Source organism: Naegleria lovaniensis (assembly GCF_003324165.1).
Source record: "Naegleria lovaniensis strain ATCC 30569 chromosome Unknown tig091, whole genome shotgun sequence".
Taxonomy (NCBI): Eukaryota; Heterolobosea; class Eutetramitea; order Acrasida; family Naegleriidae; genus Naegleria; species Naegleria lovaniensis.
This window is the reverse complement of record NW_025407915.1, coordinates 1-19,282: the sequence shown is the minus strand read 5'-3', so window position 1 is coordinate 19,282 and position 19,282 is coordinate 1. Positions and strand designations below refer to the sequence as shown.

Sequence of the window (19,282 nt, the reverse complement as noted above, 5' to 3'; positions counted from 1 at the left end):
AGTTGTTGTTGTTGATTTTGTCGCATTCAATTTGAAAAAAATGGGCTGAAAATACTCTCATTCAACAAGCGCTCGATTTATTTGATAGCGAACGGTTGTTGGAAGCATATCACTTACTCATGGATAATGAAATTGACGTTACAAATGTTGAGTCTCCTAGTAGTAATAAATCAATACTACCTTCGGAAATAACTCAAAAATTAAAACAAATTATTCATGATGGAAAATTGGCAGAGCAAGTCATGAGAGAATTTAATTCGGATGATGGTTGGAAATTGTGTGTTGAAAAAGACAAGATGCAAAGTTTTTACAAGGACAATGGAAGAGGAATGCATGCCGTCAAAGTTCAAGGACATATTTCAGCTCCGATTTTTCAAGTGCTGTCCATATTTTATGAAGGTTCGTTTTTAATGTAAGAAACCCGTCTAATTTTCTGGTAATAATTGTTATGATCTTGGTTGTGAAATTTATAATCATTATCATTATTTCTATACTTGTTGAATCTTGAAATTATCATATAATAATTCTCTGAATAACATGAAAAACAAAATTTTATGTGAAAATAGTGGACCTTTACAAATCATGGGTACCACAGATGAGAGAATCCTTAATAATTCATAAATTGGCCAAGTACAGATTTCTTTCATATTTTTCGTTCGATTTACCGTGGCCATTTAGCTCCAGAGACTTAATTTCGTATGCTTTTGCGGTTGACAAGCTTGAAACAGATGGATCAATTATGGTAGCCGTTAAAGGTGTGACATCAAAATCGTTGCCACAACACAAAGATATAATTTCCAAGTTTGAAAAGCCAAATAATGTATGTGCAGAGTGCGAATATTCTGGTTTTCTTGTAAAATATATTTCTCCAGGTATGTGTTACTACTTTGTTGGCCACGAGGGATACAATACTGATTCAACTAGAGGAGACTTATGTACAAATTGTGGGAAGTATTGATCCAAAATTGTCCTACGTACCTTATTGGTTCATTAACATGGTGACAGATCATGCATCATATCTGAGCATGTTGGTAAGTGTTTGTAAATTGTTTTAGGCCTAACGTCTTTTCAGAAATTGAGAAACGTTTCCGCAAAAGTTCCTGATTCAGAATATCAAAAACGAATCGACACTAATGACACAATATACGGAGACATTAAGAGAAGATTAGAATCGCATGTCGAATAAAGCAACCTCTACGATCATTACGGTTCCATACGTGCTTGAATTTTTGAAGTTATCCATGTGAAAAGCATTAGTAGTGTAACGGTATCATACCAGCCTTCCAAGCTGGTGACCCGGGTTCGACTCCCGGCTAATGCAAAATTTTTTTTTTTTTAAATCGCCGCCATGGAAGAACAACGAGCCTTGTATCGAGAAGAACGTGATGATGAAGAGAAGAATTTGATAATGATCACGAAAGAGGAATTATTGTCTGGTCAGAATGTACTTTCCATGCCAAAGAAAGTCTCTTTTAAACACAAGATTGAAAAAAAGAAACGAAATCCTTCGCATCATGAATCATTCATCATTCAAGAGGAAGAGCAACAAGATTTCATTCAGGCTCCAACACAAATGGATAAAAAGTGGAATCATGTATATGAAAATAATTTTGAAAAATCCATGACCATGATTAGAAAATTGCCACTGCAATATGTAGAGTCAGACAAGATGTCCATTGAAAAATTGAATAACATCTTGAATGAACATTCAAATAATATCAAAACGAACGCAAAATCTGAAGAGCCCACCTTATCAATCATGAAGGATAGTACTCATCTCATCGCTTGTTCCATGATGCCTTATATATTTTGTGCAAACGGTCCCAAAGATGGAAAAGAATATTCAACATTTCTTGTGTATGATACCACACTCAAGAAACGGTACAATTTGACAGAAATCTATTATGGGTTGCAGGAGCATTTTCGTAACAGGTGTTTCAACTTTATACCGTTCGTGATTAAGGACACAATTCTGGTCGCTTTAGGTGAAGCATTATTTTGTTTTGATTTTGACAATGCTTTTATATGGTATCGCCCACAACAATTATTGGTTTATCCAAATTAAACAGCACGAATGGTAATATTACGAACGCTCCTCACACTGTGACTTTGCATTTCTTGTTTTGCTTTTTGACTTGCCACTAAGCGAGTTTTTTCACTTGCTGGCTTGGATTCTTCCTACGCTTGATAATGCTGCTTGATAATAGCACATCCTCAACAAAACCTTGCGCGCTTTACAGTTGACCAAGCTGTATATCTTGATGCAAGATTTGATTGGAATTGATGCATCTCTTTAGATTCAAATCCAAGAGATGAAAGTAATCTCTTCCGGGGAGATATTTCTCTAAATCTTTCAAACTCTACTCCCTCTCGTTCGTTCGACTCGATTCAGAAAAGAAATCGTTCGTAAATCATTCCTAGGAACGAGAATGACCATCAAAATCCAACCTCTCGTATCAACTAAAATTGCTGAAGATGTATCAGATGAGAGCAACACCTTGGTATCGAGCCACCTTGATTCTCACAACAATTCCACCAAATATTCGTGTTGTTTCTCCATCAAGTATGTCCTCATAATCATGATCGTGGGTCTCATTATCCTTAGTGTCTTGATCTTATCTGCCATTTGGGTCAGTTGTTTCAGCGCCACTGTCTCTGAATTGAGTCATTCCGTTCGGGATAAGGAATTTTCAAGAATTGTTTCCTATGCCGATGAAAGCCTGACACGAGTTGCGTTCTTTCTAGAAACCTTTAAGGGACAACTTTTGAAAGATTATCAAGCCATGGATCATGTCCTGGAAAATCATTTGTATTTGGCATGGAAGAGTTTAATGAAACATGAAGCCTCACTCTCCTATGCGTTGTTTGTCGCCGAATATGAAGGAGGTGCATTGGGAATGTCCATCTTTGGAAATCTTACATGGTTTCTCAATATAACCTATGCTCAAAATCAACAGTTTTATATTTGCCATGATGTTCCCAATCATGAGTATTGCAATCGAAATTCAACTCCCGATATGATTCTTCCTGCATTCACGGACAAAGTGGCCACTGATACTGTCACTCGTAACCCAGGAAAGACCATTTTCGCGCCTTCTTTTACAGATCCCACTCAACCCAATATTGTGTTTTTAACTTTACTCACGAGTTACAAATTGGATGTACCAAAGAGTGATCGTACTGTGAGCCACTTTATTGGATACTGCATGACTGCCCGATTCTTATCTCTGTTCTTGGTAGAAATGACAAAGAGCATTACAGGATCTCATACGTTCATCATTGAGGTGGAAACAGATTTCATTGTTGCCAGTAAGTATTTTCGTTTTAAATGTTCTGATGAATCTATGATGACTCGTAAATCAATGCTACCCCAGGCGATCAAATCGATGATCATTCTGGCTCATCAAGCACAAGAAAAAAGATTGTAGACATGAGTCCTTCCATGAAAGCGATCGGAATGAAAGTCTATTCCCAATTTAATAATAATCTGCGAAATTTGCAATGTAATAATCGTCTTGAGATGACACTGGCGGATCAATTCATTCTCATCCATCGATTGTGTAACGAGAATGGAATTGATTGGATGCTGGTATTGAGCGTTCCTCAATGGAATTACATCAGTAATATGGTTTTGGCGATCATTGCTGCAGTGATCAGTGCTTGTATCATTTCCTTGGTGAGTGCTCTCATGGCAGTTGTTGTCTCTCTCCGTATAGTGAAACCATTCCATCAATTGATTCAATCTTTTGAAATGGTTTCAAATATGCAATTAGAAGATTTGAATTTGAGAAAGAGTCAATTGACAGAGGTGACTCAGTTGCAATTACATTTCACTCAAATGGTCAAGAGAATTAAATTATACAGAGCCTTCATTCCTTCTCATTTGTTGTCTCAGTTGGAGAGCAATGAGCATGGAGAGGAAGACAATACACTTGATACAAAGAAGGATAAGAAAAAGGGTCAACAGTACAAGGTGAAGAGTGATCATGATAGCAACAACTTTTCTTTTGTGAAGAACTCTCATGCCCAGGCCTCTTCTGTTTCTCAAAGTCAAGAATTATCACGAAAGAGCTCTTCATCCATGGCAAGTTCTTCAAGAAGACAATCTTCACAAAAAACGCCAATCGATCGATTTTCACTCTATTCTGAAAAGAGAATGGTGAGTGGAGTCATGCTTCATTTGGATGGATTGAACGAATGGTGGTCATGCATGAATGGAAGTGAAATTGTGAACTTGTTGAGTGATGTTTTTGAAGTCATGAATCAACAAGCACGATCATTGGGTGCTCAAATGGGTTCTTTCGATTCTGATTCTCAACTCATCTTCTTCAATGCAGCGAATGATGTGAAGAAACATCAAGAAAAGGCACTTGCATTTTGTGATTCACTTCGATCCAAACTTTCCCAAATCAAGAATCACAAATGGTCTTCAACTCATTCGAAATCACATCAACATTCATTGAATTCGAGTTTGACAAAATTGAATTTCAGAATGGCAGTCACATGTCAAGAATGTATTTGTGGAAATTTGGGAACTCGTGATTTCAAATCATTTCAAGTCATTGGAAGTATTCAATCCAATTTAGATAGAATGATTCAAATAGCGAACAAGTTGAACATTCCAATCATAATTTCACAACAAATTGAACACCACTGCAGTGAAAAGTATCAAATGAGATTCGTTCAATTCCAAGACTTGTTGATTGACAATTATTATGCCAGTTGTTGTCCTTTTGATCAAAATGGAATTAACAAGAGTGGTGAGAATGCTCAACAGCCATCAATTTCACAACAACAACAAACTCCTCAAAACTCTCACAACACTTCCTCTTATTTATTTGAGTCATGTAAATTATTTGAAGTTGGAGATAATAACAATTCTGAAATGGATGAATGGATGTATGAATTGGAATCCAAAGAAAAGAAGAATCAACGTTGGTATTATTATAATTTGGCCATCAAGAATTATTTTGTTGAAAATCAAGTGGAACAAGCTCTAGAAATGATGAATTTACACATGGCTCTTGAAACTTCCAAGTGTGATCTTGTCGCTCAAAACATGCTTTCCCTGATGCAAATCAATAATTCAAGCGTACATTATCAAACACAGGAGTAGATGAAATCACGAGAATATTTATTTACACGATAATATCAGTAATTGATCTTGGCTTAACCATTCACAACTCTGCGTAACATCTTCTCTCAACATGTTGACTCAATATTCACTCAGGAACTTGTGAATCACCGGTTGATCTCTCTTCAGTATTTTACAACCTTCACAATACATATCGTGCTCTATTTTCCTTTCGTAGCAGCAACAGTTTGGCGTGGAACAGTGAGTGGATTCCCTAGTTATCAACAGTTGCTCAAATTCCTTGTCACAACATTCTTTGATGGATTTCTTAAACTCAACAACGTCACCATCAAAGTCCATGTGTTTCTTCAAGTAATTTTGACTCCAACTCAACATTTCAAGCTGCTTTTGAGCTTTCACTTTTCCCATTTTTGACATGAGAACCATATTTAAGGAAGCCAATTTTCTCAGGGGTATGTATGAACTAATTCTCAAGCAACTATAATAACAGTCAAAGGCTTTCTCATCACGTAATTCTTGCGATTCTTTGGACAAAGTTTCTCCATTAAAAAACATGTGACCCTTAAAAATACATGCCATTGGTAATCCGTAATCTGCATTGCGGGATCCTATTAACGAAGATAGAAAAAAATATTGAAAAGCGCGATCGAAATTTTTCTCACATCCGTAACCATTTCTATTCAACACTCCAAGTAAATATTGTGACTCAATACATCCAGCTTCGGCACCTTTTTCAAGGATCTCGAAAGTTTTGTTGAGATCTTTGATCGTAAAGTAGTAAATCTGTGCAATGGAATAGTACGATGGAATGTCTCCAAGTTCAGCTGCTTTTTGAAAATACTCAATAGCCTTCTCCAAATTCTTCTCCTGGCCAAGAGCGCCGTCGCGGTAAATTTGACCAAGCCCATTCAACGCCAGCACTTCCTTCTGTTCTGCAGCCTTCTTGTAATAGTAAAGGGCCAAAATAAGGTCCTGTGTTACACCATCCTCACCATTCTCATAAATGTATCCCAAATTGTAGGTTAAATTGGGCATAAGGACTAGATGAGTGAGCTTGGAAGACCAGTATGCACTTGTAACGATTTCCTTTGCACCCTTGGTCCGGATAGGATTACCATCGAGATGGAGAATTTTTAAACTTTTAAGTGGTGCAGATGAAGAGTCGTGAAAACAATTTCCACATTGTGCGATATATTGAGCACCCTCAAGACCTATTTCACAATGATTCAAGTGCAAGCATGTCAAGTTTTGAAGATTCGTATTTTCAAAAAGAGATTTCAATCCTTTCATTCCAATATTAATAGAACTCAGATCCAAGAATTTTAAACTTGACAGTGAAGGAGAGTCAGTATTGAGAAACTCAACATGATTCATTCCAGTATTTCCTCTCAAATTCAACTCAGTTAACTTAATATTACTTTGATTCAAGGCCTGTATCAAAAGTTGAACACTCTCAGAATGAATGTCAGTGTTGTTACTCAAATCAAGTCTTTCTAAATTCGGGATGCATTGAAATGCTGAAACAGACACCAGACGTTGCAATGCATCATCTCCAAGAGCATTGTTACTGAGATTTAAACTTTTTAAACTTGCAAATAAATTACTAGAAGAGGTTAAGAGCGGTACAATTATCTTGTCGATTCCTTCCATTCCCATTCGATTACCACTCACTTTAAAATCTGAAACGATTTTGAATTTCACTTGATCGATCACTTTCACGAATTCATAAAGTTTTGGATTGAATTGGCTTGAAAACGTATATTGTGGTGTTTGGTTTGGTTTGAACAGGGAAACAGGAAGCCTTTTGGGAGGAAACTCTAGACGGAGAGGAACATGATCATGACAAAGATTCATCCATTCTTTAGAAACGAGAGAGACAGAGTGAACAATTTCAAACACACTCAAGAATTGAAATATTTGACCAAGTTCATCTGAGGAGAGTTGTGACAGCAGTGGTGGCATTTTCTTTTTGACCTTTTCAGTGAGGCACGAAATGAGCCTGGTTAAATAGTATTGGCCAACAAACACAAGGTTACAGAACTCCTTCCTTTCCAGAACAGTGTTCCTTGGTGACATTTTTTTGTCCGCATCTTCCACATTTGGTTCTTACAGATTTTAACAACAATGAATTCTATTATCGCACAGTGTGAATGTGTATCAACGAAATGTCAGGAGAATTGATTATTGCAATTTCAAATCTGTTGGTTCAAGGTTGTGAAAATTGGTAGAGTTTGAAATTTGTTATTTATTATTTACAGCAGCATGAGGAAAATACATAAGGGCAAGTCATTCTGATTTCCACATTACTTTAAAATTTTGTTGATTCGTCAGGTGATGTCAAGTTGAAATCCATCATCAACAAAATTAGAGAGTAATGTGGAAGAATGAATTGTGCCTTGGTGTTTGATATAAATACTTTTGAGTTCTGAGGATACTTTCATATGGACATCTTGCTTTGGGAGTTCATGTGTCAGTTGTATCCATCCATTTTGTTCTTCCTAGTGTAATCACTTGAAACAAGTTGATTAATTCTTGGAAGAAGAAGAAGAAGAACAAGTGTTGTGCCCAATTGGGGGTGAATGATTCAATGGTTTGCTCGCAGCATTGGACAACTTGTTCAAACAAATATAATGAGTGGAAATCTTCATCGGTTCAGAAGATTCTTGTTGAACGACTCGAATTAAACTTCTCACATGGTCTGTCTTGCCTTTTTGACAATACAACATGTGATAATCCGAACATCCATCAAATTGGATGTAAATGGAATGTTTCGCACGTTTCACTCCAAAGTGATTTTCCAATAATCCTTTGAGAGTGGTCACTGAATGTCGAGAACATTCAATCTCTTGTGCTGAGATGGAACTCAACAATTCCAATTCATTGGGATTGAAGAGACGACCTCCAGATAATTTTGGACCTTTGAAGTAATGAATGGTGAGATTGAATGAATTAGAAGAATGAGTTCCCTCACTGTTAGCATTTCCGTCATGATCAAAGATTACATAACTGGTTTGAGAAATCTTTGGAGGATATTGACAAGTATCAACCAATGAGGAAGGCTGATCGGTGGAATCATTCTCGAGAGAAAGGATCTCCTCACGAAGAGTATTCAATCTCTTGGAGAGTTCTGATTGAATATTGAGAGAGCTCTTCTTTTTGGTTCCTTGAAGAGAATGACCCTTCTTACTCTTCTTTGGAGTCGTGGTCCTCTTCTTGGTATTCTTGATGTGAACCTCTTCATGGGCTATTGCTTGAGGAGCATTCATAGTATCTTGTGCACAAAAAGAAACACAAGGAGAAGTGGGAATACGACCAATCATTGCTCCAATCTCTTGAAAAGAAGGAACAACAATAGGTGGTTCTGCTTCCTTCTCTGAAACTCGAGTGGTTTCGGTTGGAGAGAGAGGTCCAACCAAACCTTGGAGCCATGCATTAAACTCATCTTCAGAATCAACATTGGAAGCATCAACAGGTGATCCATGACTAATTGTTTGAGAGGATGAACAAGGAGTTTGATCATCTTCAAACAACATGGAAAAGTCATTGGAGTCTTGATCAGCTTGATTCATCATGGTAGAAACACCATGATTGGATCCTTCATCAGAGAATGAATGAATCAAACTCTGAAGAGGAGAGGGTTCAAACAATTGAACCGTTGGATTTGGTTCGAATTCAGAGAACAAGTCAGAAGAGAAGTGAACAGAGTCGTGAGAGAACATGGTGATGAATGTTGAGGTGCTTGCGAGAGGTTGAGAGAGAGTAGTGAGGTTAGAACTAACGTTAAAGAAGAGTTAAGCGTGATTGTCTTGTTTTTTTGTTATTGAAAATCTCTTGCTAGTTTTTTTTAAACCATTCCAACTTCGATTCAGAGACAAGTGACAAGAACAATTCTATTGGATGCACGTTTTTACAACAACACACTTTTTATCGCCTGAGACCTCCCAGCGTGTTTATATTGGCGAAAATGCTTTTTCTGCAACCATAGACTTCCCAACAACATGAAAAATATTTTTGGATACATCAACTATTCAGTCTGAAATTATCAACTTCTTTGATTTCAGAGAGAATTTTTCGCAACCTGTCAATCTCTAAAGTAATCTCAGAGATGATATTCTTTACGTTTGGAACTTCTTGCAAGTGATTTTCGTTCTTTGTATCTCGTTTTTGAGTGACTCTATTTCAGTTTGTTCATTCAAAGAATTCAGTTCAGCTTTGTTGTTTTGAAATTTTCATCTTTTTCAATAAATCATCTTGGGATTGCTGAGGTTCTCTTTTCAAAGATACACTCTTTTAGTGATGCTTTTTATCTCATTAATAAATTGAGACTGATCCTGGAAATATCGATGAATGTTTGAGGAATTTCCAAAATCATAAAAAATGAGTGAACACCAAATTGAAGCATCCTCCTCCATCGTCTCGAGTGCAAGTTCGGAAAGTCACTCCGGCACTTCATGTATGGAACTATCCTTGCTAGATAAATCACCTAATGAGATGACTCGTGAAGAACTTGTAAAAATTGCAACACTCTATCAACAGGAAAAACGTATGGCGAACAAAGAGTCTCGAAATTTGTCCTCCGATGATGGAAATAAAAAGAATGGAAAAGAAAAAACAAAGAAGAAGAAGAAGGAAAAGAATGAAATGGATTGGTCCAAACAACACATGGAATATATTGCATTAAAGGTTGCCTATCTCGGGTTTAATTATCAAGGTCTTGCACGACAAGCACACAATACCAATACGATTGAATATCATTTATTTGAAGCATTGAAAAAGGTAAAACTGATAGAAAGCGAAGAAAAGAGCGAATATACAAGATGTGGACGTACGGATAAGGGAGTCTCTGCATTGTGTCAAGTAATTTCATTTTATGGGAGAGCCAGTAAGGACCCGAGCAAGAGTTTTGATTACGTGAAAATGTTAAATAATTCATTACCAGAGGATATTAGAGTGTTGGCATGGTGCCCTGTGACCAAAGACTTTGATGCTCGATTTGGGTGCATTCAACGAACATACAAGTACTTTTTCATCAAACAAAATCTGAATATCGACAAGATGAGAGAAGCAGCTTTAAAATTCATTGGAGATCATGACTTTAGAAATTTCTGTAAAATTAATGCTGAGGATGTTTCGAATTTTAGAAGAAAAATCTTAAACGTAGAAATTGTGAAATCAGATTTGTTTCACCAACAACATGGAAGTGACAACTATTATGACATGTATGAAATTGTTGTTTGTGGATATTCATTTTTGTGGCACCAAATTCGATGTATGGCAGCTGTTCTCTTTTTAATTGGAGAAGGAAAAGAAGAACCTAGTATTATTTCAGATTTACTTGACATTGAAACAAACAAGGCACGTCCTCAGTACCCAATTGCCTCTGAGTATCCTCTAGTGTTGTATGATTGTGTGTTCGAGGACTTGAAATGGATACATAGCAATGTAGATACTCCAACTGAGGTGGCTTCTCACTTTTTTGAAATGTGGAAACATTGTGCAATCAAGACGTCCATGTATAACATTTTCTATCAAGCTTCAAACAATACATTGGTGGATCGATCCAAGTTGGAGAGAGACTTTACAAATCAAGAAGGAGAAAAGGAGAGTAAATACATGACACTGAGAAAAGCTCTCACCATACGACCTCCCAAAGAGAGAGGACCCAAATATGTGCGGTTGATGGATAGACCTACCGCTTTTTCTTACGAGGAATGTTTGGAAAGTTTACAAAAGAAAAAGAAGAAGTAGTCGCGTTGCCAAATTGAAATTAAAACCAAGGCGATACAGACAAGAATAAATAATGCAGGTTTTGATGCACCAATACTTGATAGATATTCGAATACTTTGCATTGTTTGAAAAAGTACATTCAATTTGTTGGAACTCCATTTTTTTGCAAACCTTAATTTGGTCACAAATATTGAACTACTGAAAACTAAACAAACATCTGAACACCTTTTTCGTTGCAGGAATGATCTTCGGTGGTTCCGGGGTGCGGCCTTCAAAGCCGTAGGGATGTAAAGTCCAGAGGTTCAATTCCTCCTTTCTTGCGAATGGTTGTTGTTTTTTATATGATGAAAATACACACAAATTTAAACAGTAGAATTTTAGTTTGCGAAAAAAACATTAGTAATTTGACTGATGTGGCAGCATCGTATCCGACGATGAACTCTTTCTGAAACGATTCAGTTGCGACATGATCCATTGCACCACATTGTTCTTCTTTTTGAGAATATCCTTATTGCCACGATCTGCACCACCTTCCATTCCAAGCCCTGGTAATTGCATGTCTCCAATACTCAAGCTTACAAATAATGCAAGAGGAGTGACCCAAACACAAATGAAGAAAAAGCCTATTCATGTGTCAAGAATGGTTTTCGCAAAATAGAAACGAATTTGAAAATATACAAATGGTCATCAAAGTAATTAATGCTTACCTAGTAATTCTGAAAATTCATAAATTGGTGTGTAAAAATCAATAAAGTAATAGTACCATCCTATGTGAGAAACTAAAAATCCGACTATTTGTATAATAAATTATGTCACCAATAGTAAGATTTGAAAGATTCAATTCATGCATTTTCGTGAAATTTCACACACATGATTAAGAACCATTCGTTCAACGACTCATCACCACTTACCAATGCTCAAAATACAGGATGCAGATTTCACTCTCACAAATGGGAATGTTGATAATAATTGATAATATGCAATATGAGACAATATTCCAATAGAAATACACCAGAAATAAAGTTCATCAAAAATCCATAAAATCAAATGTACAATCACCACCAACTATTAATCATTGTTTTCAATATATTATATAGGATCATCATTTTGACCGAATCATGTTTTCATCGGATGACAGGATTCCGAATACAATAATCATACATTCCAATCATCGTACCATGATCATCATTTCAAATTCATATCATATGGATTCGGATGATGATGATAAATGGTTCTTCCAAAAATGATTATTACATACATAAATCATGTACGAAATCACCTTCCGAGTCATGACACTATTCTCTTCAGCCAATTCGGCTAAATAATACAATCCTGTAGCAACACATAGAATCAGAAACATGACTCCGATATAGAGTGAGATGTGGCTAATCACAATGAAGGCGATCATTTTTTTTGTTACAACAAATGGATCATCATTTCGATTACCTTATTTGTCAATCAAGACGTCATCATTGTGTGGCATGCCAATATTTCATTTGAAGACAAAGGCATTGTGAAATATTGGGAATGTTAAGAATCGCAATTAATACCTCCTAAACTTTCGTCATTGATGAACTGAGGTCCCTCTTGTCAACTTTTGTGAAGAAGACATTTAAGATCTTTTTTTATTGACATGAAACTGTAATTCTTCCATCAAACCCTTTAGAACAGCTTGAAAATAATAACAACAACACTTTCGTGGTTACCTCCATCTATTCCAAGTCATGTCTCTCCTTAAAAGTAGGAACACCTGTCATTCTTTAAAAATCAAAAAAAATATCAAACATTAGCGATATTGGTCTCAACACCAAATCACAGCAACAACAACAACAAACCAATACACCCGATCGATCATTTCATCTATATCATACAACAAGAAGAAAATGGCAAGCGTTTTGAAAGGTCTTATGGGAGTGAGTGATAAAAAGAAAACTTTTAAAAAGAATATTGATTGTGACAATAAACTCAATGAGAGAATGAAACAAGCGATGCAACAGAGTACTTCATCGTTGGGAGTTGCTGGATTGGAAAATACTGTGAAATTACCACGTAAGTATTCTCGGGTCTTTGAATGTTGACATTTGACACTCCATGATGATGATAGCCGGAGAGAAGAAAAATGAATGGTTAGGTATGTTTCTTGATTTTTACAATACAGATCACCATAATTCTAAATTCAATGAAATAACCATGTCTATTGTCTTTTTTCCTGTTGGCACAACATGTGTTTCTCTTGTTGAAATATTCAATCATCACTGCACCACTGCACCATCATCATCACTACAGCTGTTCACGTCGTCGATTTTGTAAATGGAATTAACATTCTGTATGGCTCTCTCGAAGAGTATTGCACAGCAAGCACTTGTCCTAAAATGTCAGCTGGTGAAAACTTTGAGTATTTGTGGATGAATGCCGATGATCCAAAATATGACAAACCAACAGTTGTGAGTGCCAAGGATTATGTCTCATTATTGATGGAATGGGTTGAATCCATGTTGAATAATGAACAGATTTTCCCTACTGATGCCAGTCAAGATTTTCCAAAGGTACGTTTTCTAAAAATGGAGGCCGAGTTCACTAAGTGTTTGATAATAGGACTTTTCGAAAATTGTAAAGAACATTTTCAAGAGATTATTCCGTGTTTATGCACATATTTATGCTCATCACTTGGAACAAATTAAAATTCTTGGTGAAGAAGGTATGGAGATCAAAATTTTTAAATTTTTTAATTCGTTAAACTTTAAAATTATTAATTGACATTTGCGAATGGTTACAATTCTAAATCGTTTTGGATTATCAATGATAGCTCACCTTAATACTGCTTTCAAGCATGTAAGTATTTTGAACCATAATCCACTGACTCAATTCATTGAAAAACAATTTTGTGAAATTGTCATTGTTCCAATTGTACATTTTACAGTTCATGTACTTTACCTTTGAATTTGATTTAATTTCTGCAGCCGAATTAGAACCTATGGCTGAAGTCATTGTCTCATTGATGGGTGAGAAATTCAAAGCCAAGCTCAAGAAGTAAACAATGACTATGAGCATGACAATTATTACTTTGAGTTGAACGCGGCACAACAAATTCTTGCTTCTTCTTCTTTCACACGATAAATTATATTTCAATAAATTGTAATTATTGAAACGTTCTTGTCATCCACAACCGTGTTCCAGTTCAAAGCCATTCCCTACGGAGTTTGAAAAAAATGGTTCTTTATGATTTGTGTGTGATTGGCTCGGGAATTGCAGGAGCTTGTACGTTTCATCATGCAACGAAAGAGTATGAACGAGTCTTGTTGTTGGAACAGTTTGAGTTGATGCACTCAAAGGGATCATCTCATGGAGAATCAAGAATTATTAGGTAGGTGAGAGTCTTTTGAATGCAAATGAATATTCATGATGATGATCATCAACCAAAATTTGGAATATATGTACATGAACGTGGTTATGAATATGGGTTCCAATCATTGATGATTTGCAATAATTTCTCCATGAATATTCATCCCGTAACATGATATCCTCTTTCAATGAATTGAAAATATTGAATGCACTGAACAGAATTGCCTATGATGATGTTCATTATTCAGCTATGGCCTCTAAATCTCTTGAGTTGTGGTCTCAAGTTCCTCACTTTGAAACCTTTTACAAGAAGACTGGTGGTCTCGATATTGGTCCTCTTACCGATGTAAGCATCAATAAGGTGGTTCAAGTTTCACGAGAAAGAGGCTTTACTCATGAAGTTTTACAAGGTCAGCAGTTGCGTGATCGATTTCCTCAATTCTCTGGTCTTCCAGATGATACTTTGGCTGTCTATCAACCAGAAGCTGGAATGTTAAATCCAAATAAGATCCGCTCGATTTTGTTGAACAATGATGGAAGTGCCTATGATCTTGAAAAACACCGTATTGTAGAGAAGGAACGAGTTGAACAATTGGTTGAGGACGAAACGAGTGGAAATTTTACAATTGTCACAAATAAGGGAAATCGATTTGAAGCAAAAAAGTTGGCAATCTGTGTTGGTGCTTATTGTAAAAAGTTTCTTAAAAAGCACTTTGATTTAGATATCCAATTTGAAGTGTTGAGAATGTGTTATTATTATTGGAAGATTGGAGAACTTGGGTTGAAGGAAAATGTGTATTTGGAAAATTCAGTAAGTATCGTGTGGATGTAGTGTTAGTACTGATGCCCATACCAAAAACACGGCCATTTCTCATTCTGTTGTTTAGCCAATTTGGATCATGTGGGGACAAGATCCATTTGTTCAAGATGAAAAATTAGATTTGGCGTATTATGGATTTCCAAGTTGGGAAAAGCCTGGATACATTAAAACTGCATCTCATCATCCGTATAAAGATGTAGAAAGAGGCTTCGATCCTGACGAGAGAGCAGCACTCATTGATGAAGGAAAAGAACCGCTAGTTCAGAAAGAAAAAATTGACAGAACAGTGAATTTCCTTAAAAACACCACTCCTGAAGGATATCTTGATTTCAATGAGACTTATGAGGAGATTATTTCTCAGAAGGATCGTGTAGTGACATGCTTGTATGAAATGACACCAACTGAAGATTTCATTATTGATTATTTACCAACTAAAAGCGGTAAAAAGAATGTTGTTATGTTTGGTGGCGGAAGTGGACATGGATTTAAGGTGAGTCATCTTTACTCAGATTTTTATAATATTTAACGAATATTTGTGACATTTAGTTTGGAATTGTTGTTGGTAAAATGTTGTTGGAATTATTGAACCAACAAAATAATGCAGGAAAATTCTCTGTGGTGGATGTTCCTCTAAACAAATTCTTACTTGACAAGGTTCTCATTCCAAAACAACAGACATCTGATCAGTAAAAGTGGTTTCTTCACTTTCCCTTGAATTATTGTCCGTGGTTTACAATAAACGTAAGTGTGCCAACTTAATTGTATCACCAGCACAAAATTTGCCAGAAGAACTCTTTATAATCATCCCAATAAATTATTCACTATCGATAAATTGCATGTAATATTCATCGTTTTCTGACATGTCATCATCTTCCGAGTTGGATTCGTCAATTTTTTGCTTCTTTTGGCTTGGCTCGTTGTTTGACTCAACATTAGATACCGCCAGCGACCGTTTCGGAGATCCCTCAGATTCATTCTCGCTCTCATCTGGTGTGTCTGCTTCAGAGTCACTTGAACCAGAAAATGAAGGAGATGAGGGCTTTTTTCCAATCACTCCAGTACATGTTTCAGCTCCACATTTACACACTTGTTGCTCTGACACTTCATCATAAATCGTAAAATGATAATTGTATGTAATTTCCTCTCCAAACATGATATCTCTAATTGCAAATATTCCAACCTTGTCGTATCCATTCACAGACCAAACCTGTGTGCATGCATTGGGGTCACACGAGTGATTTATAAATCTTCCAATATTTCCCATCCATGTTGCGTCAATAATTTCATTCTCATTTAAATTCATGCAGTAGTGGTGAAGAGATTTGTGATATTTTCTGCTTGTTCTTTTTTCAAATCTTTTGATTGAGATTACTTCTCCAACATACTCAGTGATGAATTCTCCCTTTTTGATGATGGGTTGATTGCACTTTACACCAATTCCTTTACCTTTGCTGTAAAAGCAAACAATATTTGGATACTGCATGTTGGTAAACATTTTGTTGTCACACAGCGAGCCACACTGACAATCTGAAGAGCACTCCACTTGTGACAAGTAATTCAAACATTCATGCTTCACACATTTGCTGGTGCAGTTACATCGATTATCGTTATGAGCTGTTGGGAGTGTTTTAGAACTTCTTTCATTCTCTAAAATGTACACAAAATCGTCAGGTAATTTTAAATTTGGAAAATACTTTTCTATCAACTCAGGCTTGGCAATATTCTTTTCAGGGTTTGCAATTTTCAATTTTAATTTCTTATAAACTTTCATAAATGGATTCTTTTTCTTTTTTACTTTCATGCCTGATGTGGTTGCTTTGGATGAAGTCGTGGAAGTGTTACTTTTAGTGGTGCTGATCGAAGATGTTGATGATGATCTGGAAAGGAGAGCTGGCGGTGTGTTGGGAAGTGATGGAGATTCCGAGCTTGATGTATGGTGTTTTTCATTGGTAATAAAAGACAACGACGAAACCAATGGAATTTCAATCCTCTTCGTTCGATAGGTGCCTCCAATGTGATCATAAATCACGCATGTTTTTTCAATGGATACTGCATTAATTTGATAGTCTTGTTCTTGGGATGTTGGTTCCACGTCATCGAGTGCTGCTTTTTCATATTCTTGAAAAGTTTTAATTAAAGCCTGTAGTTGTTCGGAATTCCATGTGCATACCGTTGGTTTTTCAATTCGTCGGCGAGGCTTGTTGCTACATTCTCTAAATCGTTGCAACAGTGGTTTCTCTCGGAAAGCTTTTTTAACTGATGAATGGTGATCGGGATTGCTTCCATTTGTTGCTGGATGATTATGATCGGTTTTTGATGATGACTTTTCCTGTTTGTGATGAGATGACAGCTTGCTTTCCTTTTGATTCATTTTTTTAATGTCGACACAAACGTTTTTGACTTTCCATTGCCACATCAAACCACTGTCGTGACATTAAACACGAATAATTTATTTCTTGGTTGATTTAAACAATTGAAGAGGATGGAACAGAGTTCAAACCGCACTTGCTCTTACCACGAATAATACGGAAATATCCATCTTCACCCCAATCTATTTGAGTGGGTTATTGGGTAGTCATAAAAAAATAATTCCTTAGTAAAAAACAATAAATTTTCACAAAAACATACCTGAACCCCAAGAGTTCTTAACAATCCAGTATGGTTCTTCGGATCCGAGCCAGCTCTTACCAACACCATAACCAACAATCAAAACACCGTGGTCCAAATCTTGAGGATTACAGAACCATGGATCAGAGATACCAGAAGTGTAGTATTGCAACCATTCAGCATTGATAGCAATGGAGATTGGTCCGTTAGCAGCGAGCCAAGCAGCCATTTGAGTTTCGTCGCTTGGAATTGAGGTCCAAGAGGAGATGGTGGCAACAACGTTGCTCTTGTTGAATCTGCAAGTGTCATCAACACCTTCATATGGATAAGAGTCCTCAGTGACCAAACCACCGTTCTTGATGATGTATTGGAAGGCAGACCACATCAAACCGCCATTGCAACCAGAGTCACAAGCTTGTTGGTTTTGATAAGTGACACAGTTGTGATCACAGTCAACCAATTGTTGTTCAGACAAGCTGACAAGTTTACCCTTCTTGATGGCCCATTGACCTTCAACGTTACCAGTGGTGGAGAAAGTCCAGCATGAACCACAAGCACCTTGATTCTTGACAGGAGTAACAGCTCCGTGTTGTCTCCAGTCGAAGGACTGTTGTTGAATTAACGGAATGGTGTGATGATGAAATAGATAAAATTTAAGAGTTCAAATGAAGTGATGATGGAGGAATCATTCCAATTGCAATGATCAAAATTTGGAGATGTAAAAACGTGAAGGATGATACCGTTATGAAGTGTTAACAAAATCATCATAACAAAATATACGTACGGTTGGAGCAGCTTGGATATCCTTTTCAGAAACAACAACTTGTTGTGGAGCACCCAAAATCTTCTTGGCTTCCTCTGGAGTGTAAGTCTTCATCAAGAACATTCTCTTGAATTCTTCTGGAGTCAAATCAGCAAACTTGGTGATACCGAAGTTTTCTCTCTTGCCAACATGGTTATAATATCTGGCCTTCTCAACGTTGGCCTTGAAAATTTGATATCTAGAATTATGTTCTTCAGTACCATAGAGTTTGGCATGTTTTCTAGAGAACTTGATGAAGAGCTTCTTCATTTCACTCTCGGCCAAAGGCTTGTACTCTTGAGCCAACACAACAGCGGCACAAGCAATCAACAACACAGCAACAAGGACAGAACGCATTTTTTTCAGCTGTTTTACAATGGGATGTTGCGGGGAATGCACTAGTGCAAAGTCCCATCAACTCCGATTGATTGCTCCTATTTGAACACAATCAATGGATACAAACAACGGCGTTTTCTCCTGGCGTTCCCAACTACCACTTCGCTGGTGTAACATTCCTTTATTTGGTTCATTCGGGCTACGTCTCAGTGTTTTTGTTACATTAGCTTTTTGTTGTTCGCCCAGCAAAAGCTGCTTTGTCTTTGTTGAAGGACAAAGGCTTCTGCTGGAGCTATAATGAATAATAAAACGACTTGAGGTATGTTGTTGTGATTAGAAAAATACGGTGTAATTGTGGTCGGAAGAAATAAATAGGTGAACAATTTTAAACGTGTTCCAATTTTTGGACGAACTTTTTTTGTGATGAAAAATGCTTGACATTTTATTGCATGTCTTGAGACGAAGCCACCACCTGGCTCAGCTGGGAATACGAAACGAGGTTTTTTGTTTTCTTTGCAAATACGTAAAAAGGAGGTGACAACAACTGATAAT

At 36.7% G+C, this 19,282-nt stretch overlaps 11 protein-coding genes across 11 annotated transcripts; 6 read left to right on the top strand and 5 right to left on the bottom strand.

The window, feature by feature from the left end:
• Positions 1 to 119: 119 nt before the first annotated feature.
• Positions 120 to 1,186, top strand: C9374_014726 (uncharacterized protein; the record flags this gene model as incomplete). Its single annotated transcript, XM_044690745.1, has 4 exons — positions 120 to 399; positions 567 to 872; positions 925 to 1,031; positions 1,073 to 1,186. 4 exons carry the CDS (start codon positions 120 to 122, stop codon positions 1,184 to 1,186), a joined length of 807 nt encoding a protein of 268 aa, XP_044541506.1.
• Positions 1,187 to 1,348: 162 nt separating this feature from the next.
• C9374_014725 (uncharacterized protein) lies at positions 1,349 to 2,065 on the top strand (the record flags this gene model as incomplete). Its single annotated transcript, XM_044690744.1, has 1 exon — positions 1,349 to 2,065. One exon carries the CDS (start codon positions 1,349 to 1,351, stop codon positions 2,063 to 2,065), a length of 717 nt encoding a protein of 238 aa, XP_044541505.1.
• A 364-nt stretch (positions 2,066 to 2,429) lies between these two features.
• Positions 2,430 to 5,116, top strand: C9374_014724 (uncharacterized protein; the record flags this gene model as incomplete). The annotated part of the gene is made up of 2 exons (XM_044690743.1): positions 2,430 to 3,309; positions 3,375 to 5,116. The coding sequence occupies 2 exons, from the start codon at positions 2,430 to 2,432 to the stop codon at positions 5,114 to 5,116; spliced, it is 2,622 nt and encodes an 873-aa protein (XP_044541504.1).
• A 99-nt stretch (positions 5,117 to 5,215) lies between these two features.
• On the bottom strand, positions 5,216 to 7,057 carry C9374_014723 (uncharacterized protein; the record flags this gene model as incomplete). Its single annotated transcript, XM_044690742.1, has 1 exon — positions 5,216 to 7,057. One exon carries the CDS (start codon positions 7,055 to 7,057, stop codon positions 5,216 to 5,218), a length of 1,842 nt encoding a protein of 613 aa, XP_044541503.1.
• Positions 7,058 to 7,620: 563 nt separating this feature from the next.
• C9374_014722 (uncharacterized protein) lies at positions 7,621 to 8,814 on the bottom strand (the record flags this gene model as incomplete). The annotated part of the gene is made up of 1 exon (XM_044690741.1): positions 7,621 to 8,814. The coding sequence occupies one exon, from the start codon at positions 8,812 to 8,814 to the stop codon at positions 7,621 to 7,623; it is 1,194 nt and encodes a 397-aa protein (XP_044541502.1).
• Positions 8,815 to 9,472: 658 nt separating this feature from the next.
• On the top strand, positions 9,473 to 10,843 carry C9374_014721 (uncharacterized protein; the record flags this gene model as incomplete). Its single annotated transcript, XM_044690740.1, has 1 exon — positions 9,473 to 10,843. One exon carries the CDS (start codon positions 9,473 to 9,475, stop codon positions 10,841 to 10,843), a length of 1,371 nt encoding a protein of 456 aa, XP_044541501.1.
• A 376-nt stretch (positions 10,844 to 11,219) lies between these two features.
• Positions 11,220 to 12,231, bottom strand: C9374_014720 (uncharacterized protein; the record flags this gene model as incomplete). The annotated part of the gene is made up of 4 exons (XM_044690739.1): positions 11,220 to 11,446; positions 11,531 to 11,614; positions 11,735 to 11,888; positions 12,082 to 12,231. 4 exons carry the CDS (start codon positions 12,229 to 12,231, stop codon positions 11,220 to 11,222), a joined length of 615 nt encoding a protein of 204 aa, XP_044541500.1.
• A 475-nt stretch (positions 12,232 to 12,706) lies between these two features.
• C9374_014719 (uncharacterized protein) lies at positions 12,707 to 13,857 on the top strand (the record flags this gene model as incomplete). The annotated part of the gene is made up of 6 exons (XM_044690738.1): positions 12,707 to 12,872; positions 12,928 to 12,954; positions 13,110 to 13,369; positions 13,419 to 13,521; positions 13,630 to 13,655; positions 13,744 to 13,857. The coding sequence occupies 6 exons, from the start codon at positions 12,707 to 12,709 to the stop codon at positions 13,855 to 13,857; spliced, it is 696 nt and encodes a 231-aa protein (XP_044541499.1).
• A 175-nt stretch (positions 13,858 to 14,032) lies between these two features.
• Positions 14,033 to 15,675, top strand: C9374_014718 (uncharacterized protein; the record flags this gene model as incomplete). The annotated part of the gene is made up of 4 exons (XM_044690737.1): positions 14,033 to 14,187; positions 14,385 to 14,976; positions 15,053 to 15,475; positions 15,532 to 15,675. The coding sequence occupies 4 exons, from the start codon at positions 14,033 to 14,035 to the stop codon at positions 15,673 to 15,675; spliced, it is 1,314 nt and encodes a 437-aa protein (XP_044541498.1).
• Positions 15,676 to 15,799: 124 nt separating this feature from the next.
• On the bottom strand, positions 15,800 to 17,356 carry C9374_014717 (uncharacterized protein; the record flags this gene model as incomplete). The annotated part of the gene is made up of 1 exon (XM_044690735.1): positions 15,800 to 17,356. One exon carries the CDS (start codon positions 17,354 to 17,356, stop codon positions 15,800 to 15,802), a length of 1,557 nt encoding a protein of 518 aa, XP_044541497.1.
• Positions 17,357 to 17,450: 94 nt separating this feature from the next.
• On the bottom strand, positions 17,451 to 18,751 carry C9374_014716 (uncharacterized protein; the record flags this gene model as incomplete). The annotated part of the gene is made up of 3 exons (XM_044690734.1): positions 17,451 to 17,536; positions 17,614 to 18,199; positions 18,377 to 18,751. The coding sequence occupies 3 exons, from the start codon at positions 18,749 to 18,751 to the stop codon at positions 17,451 to 17,453; spliced, it is 1,047 nt and encodes a 348-aa protein (XP_044541496.1).
• Between the last annotated feature and the right edge of the window lie 531 nt (positions 18,752 to 19,282).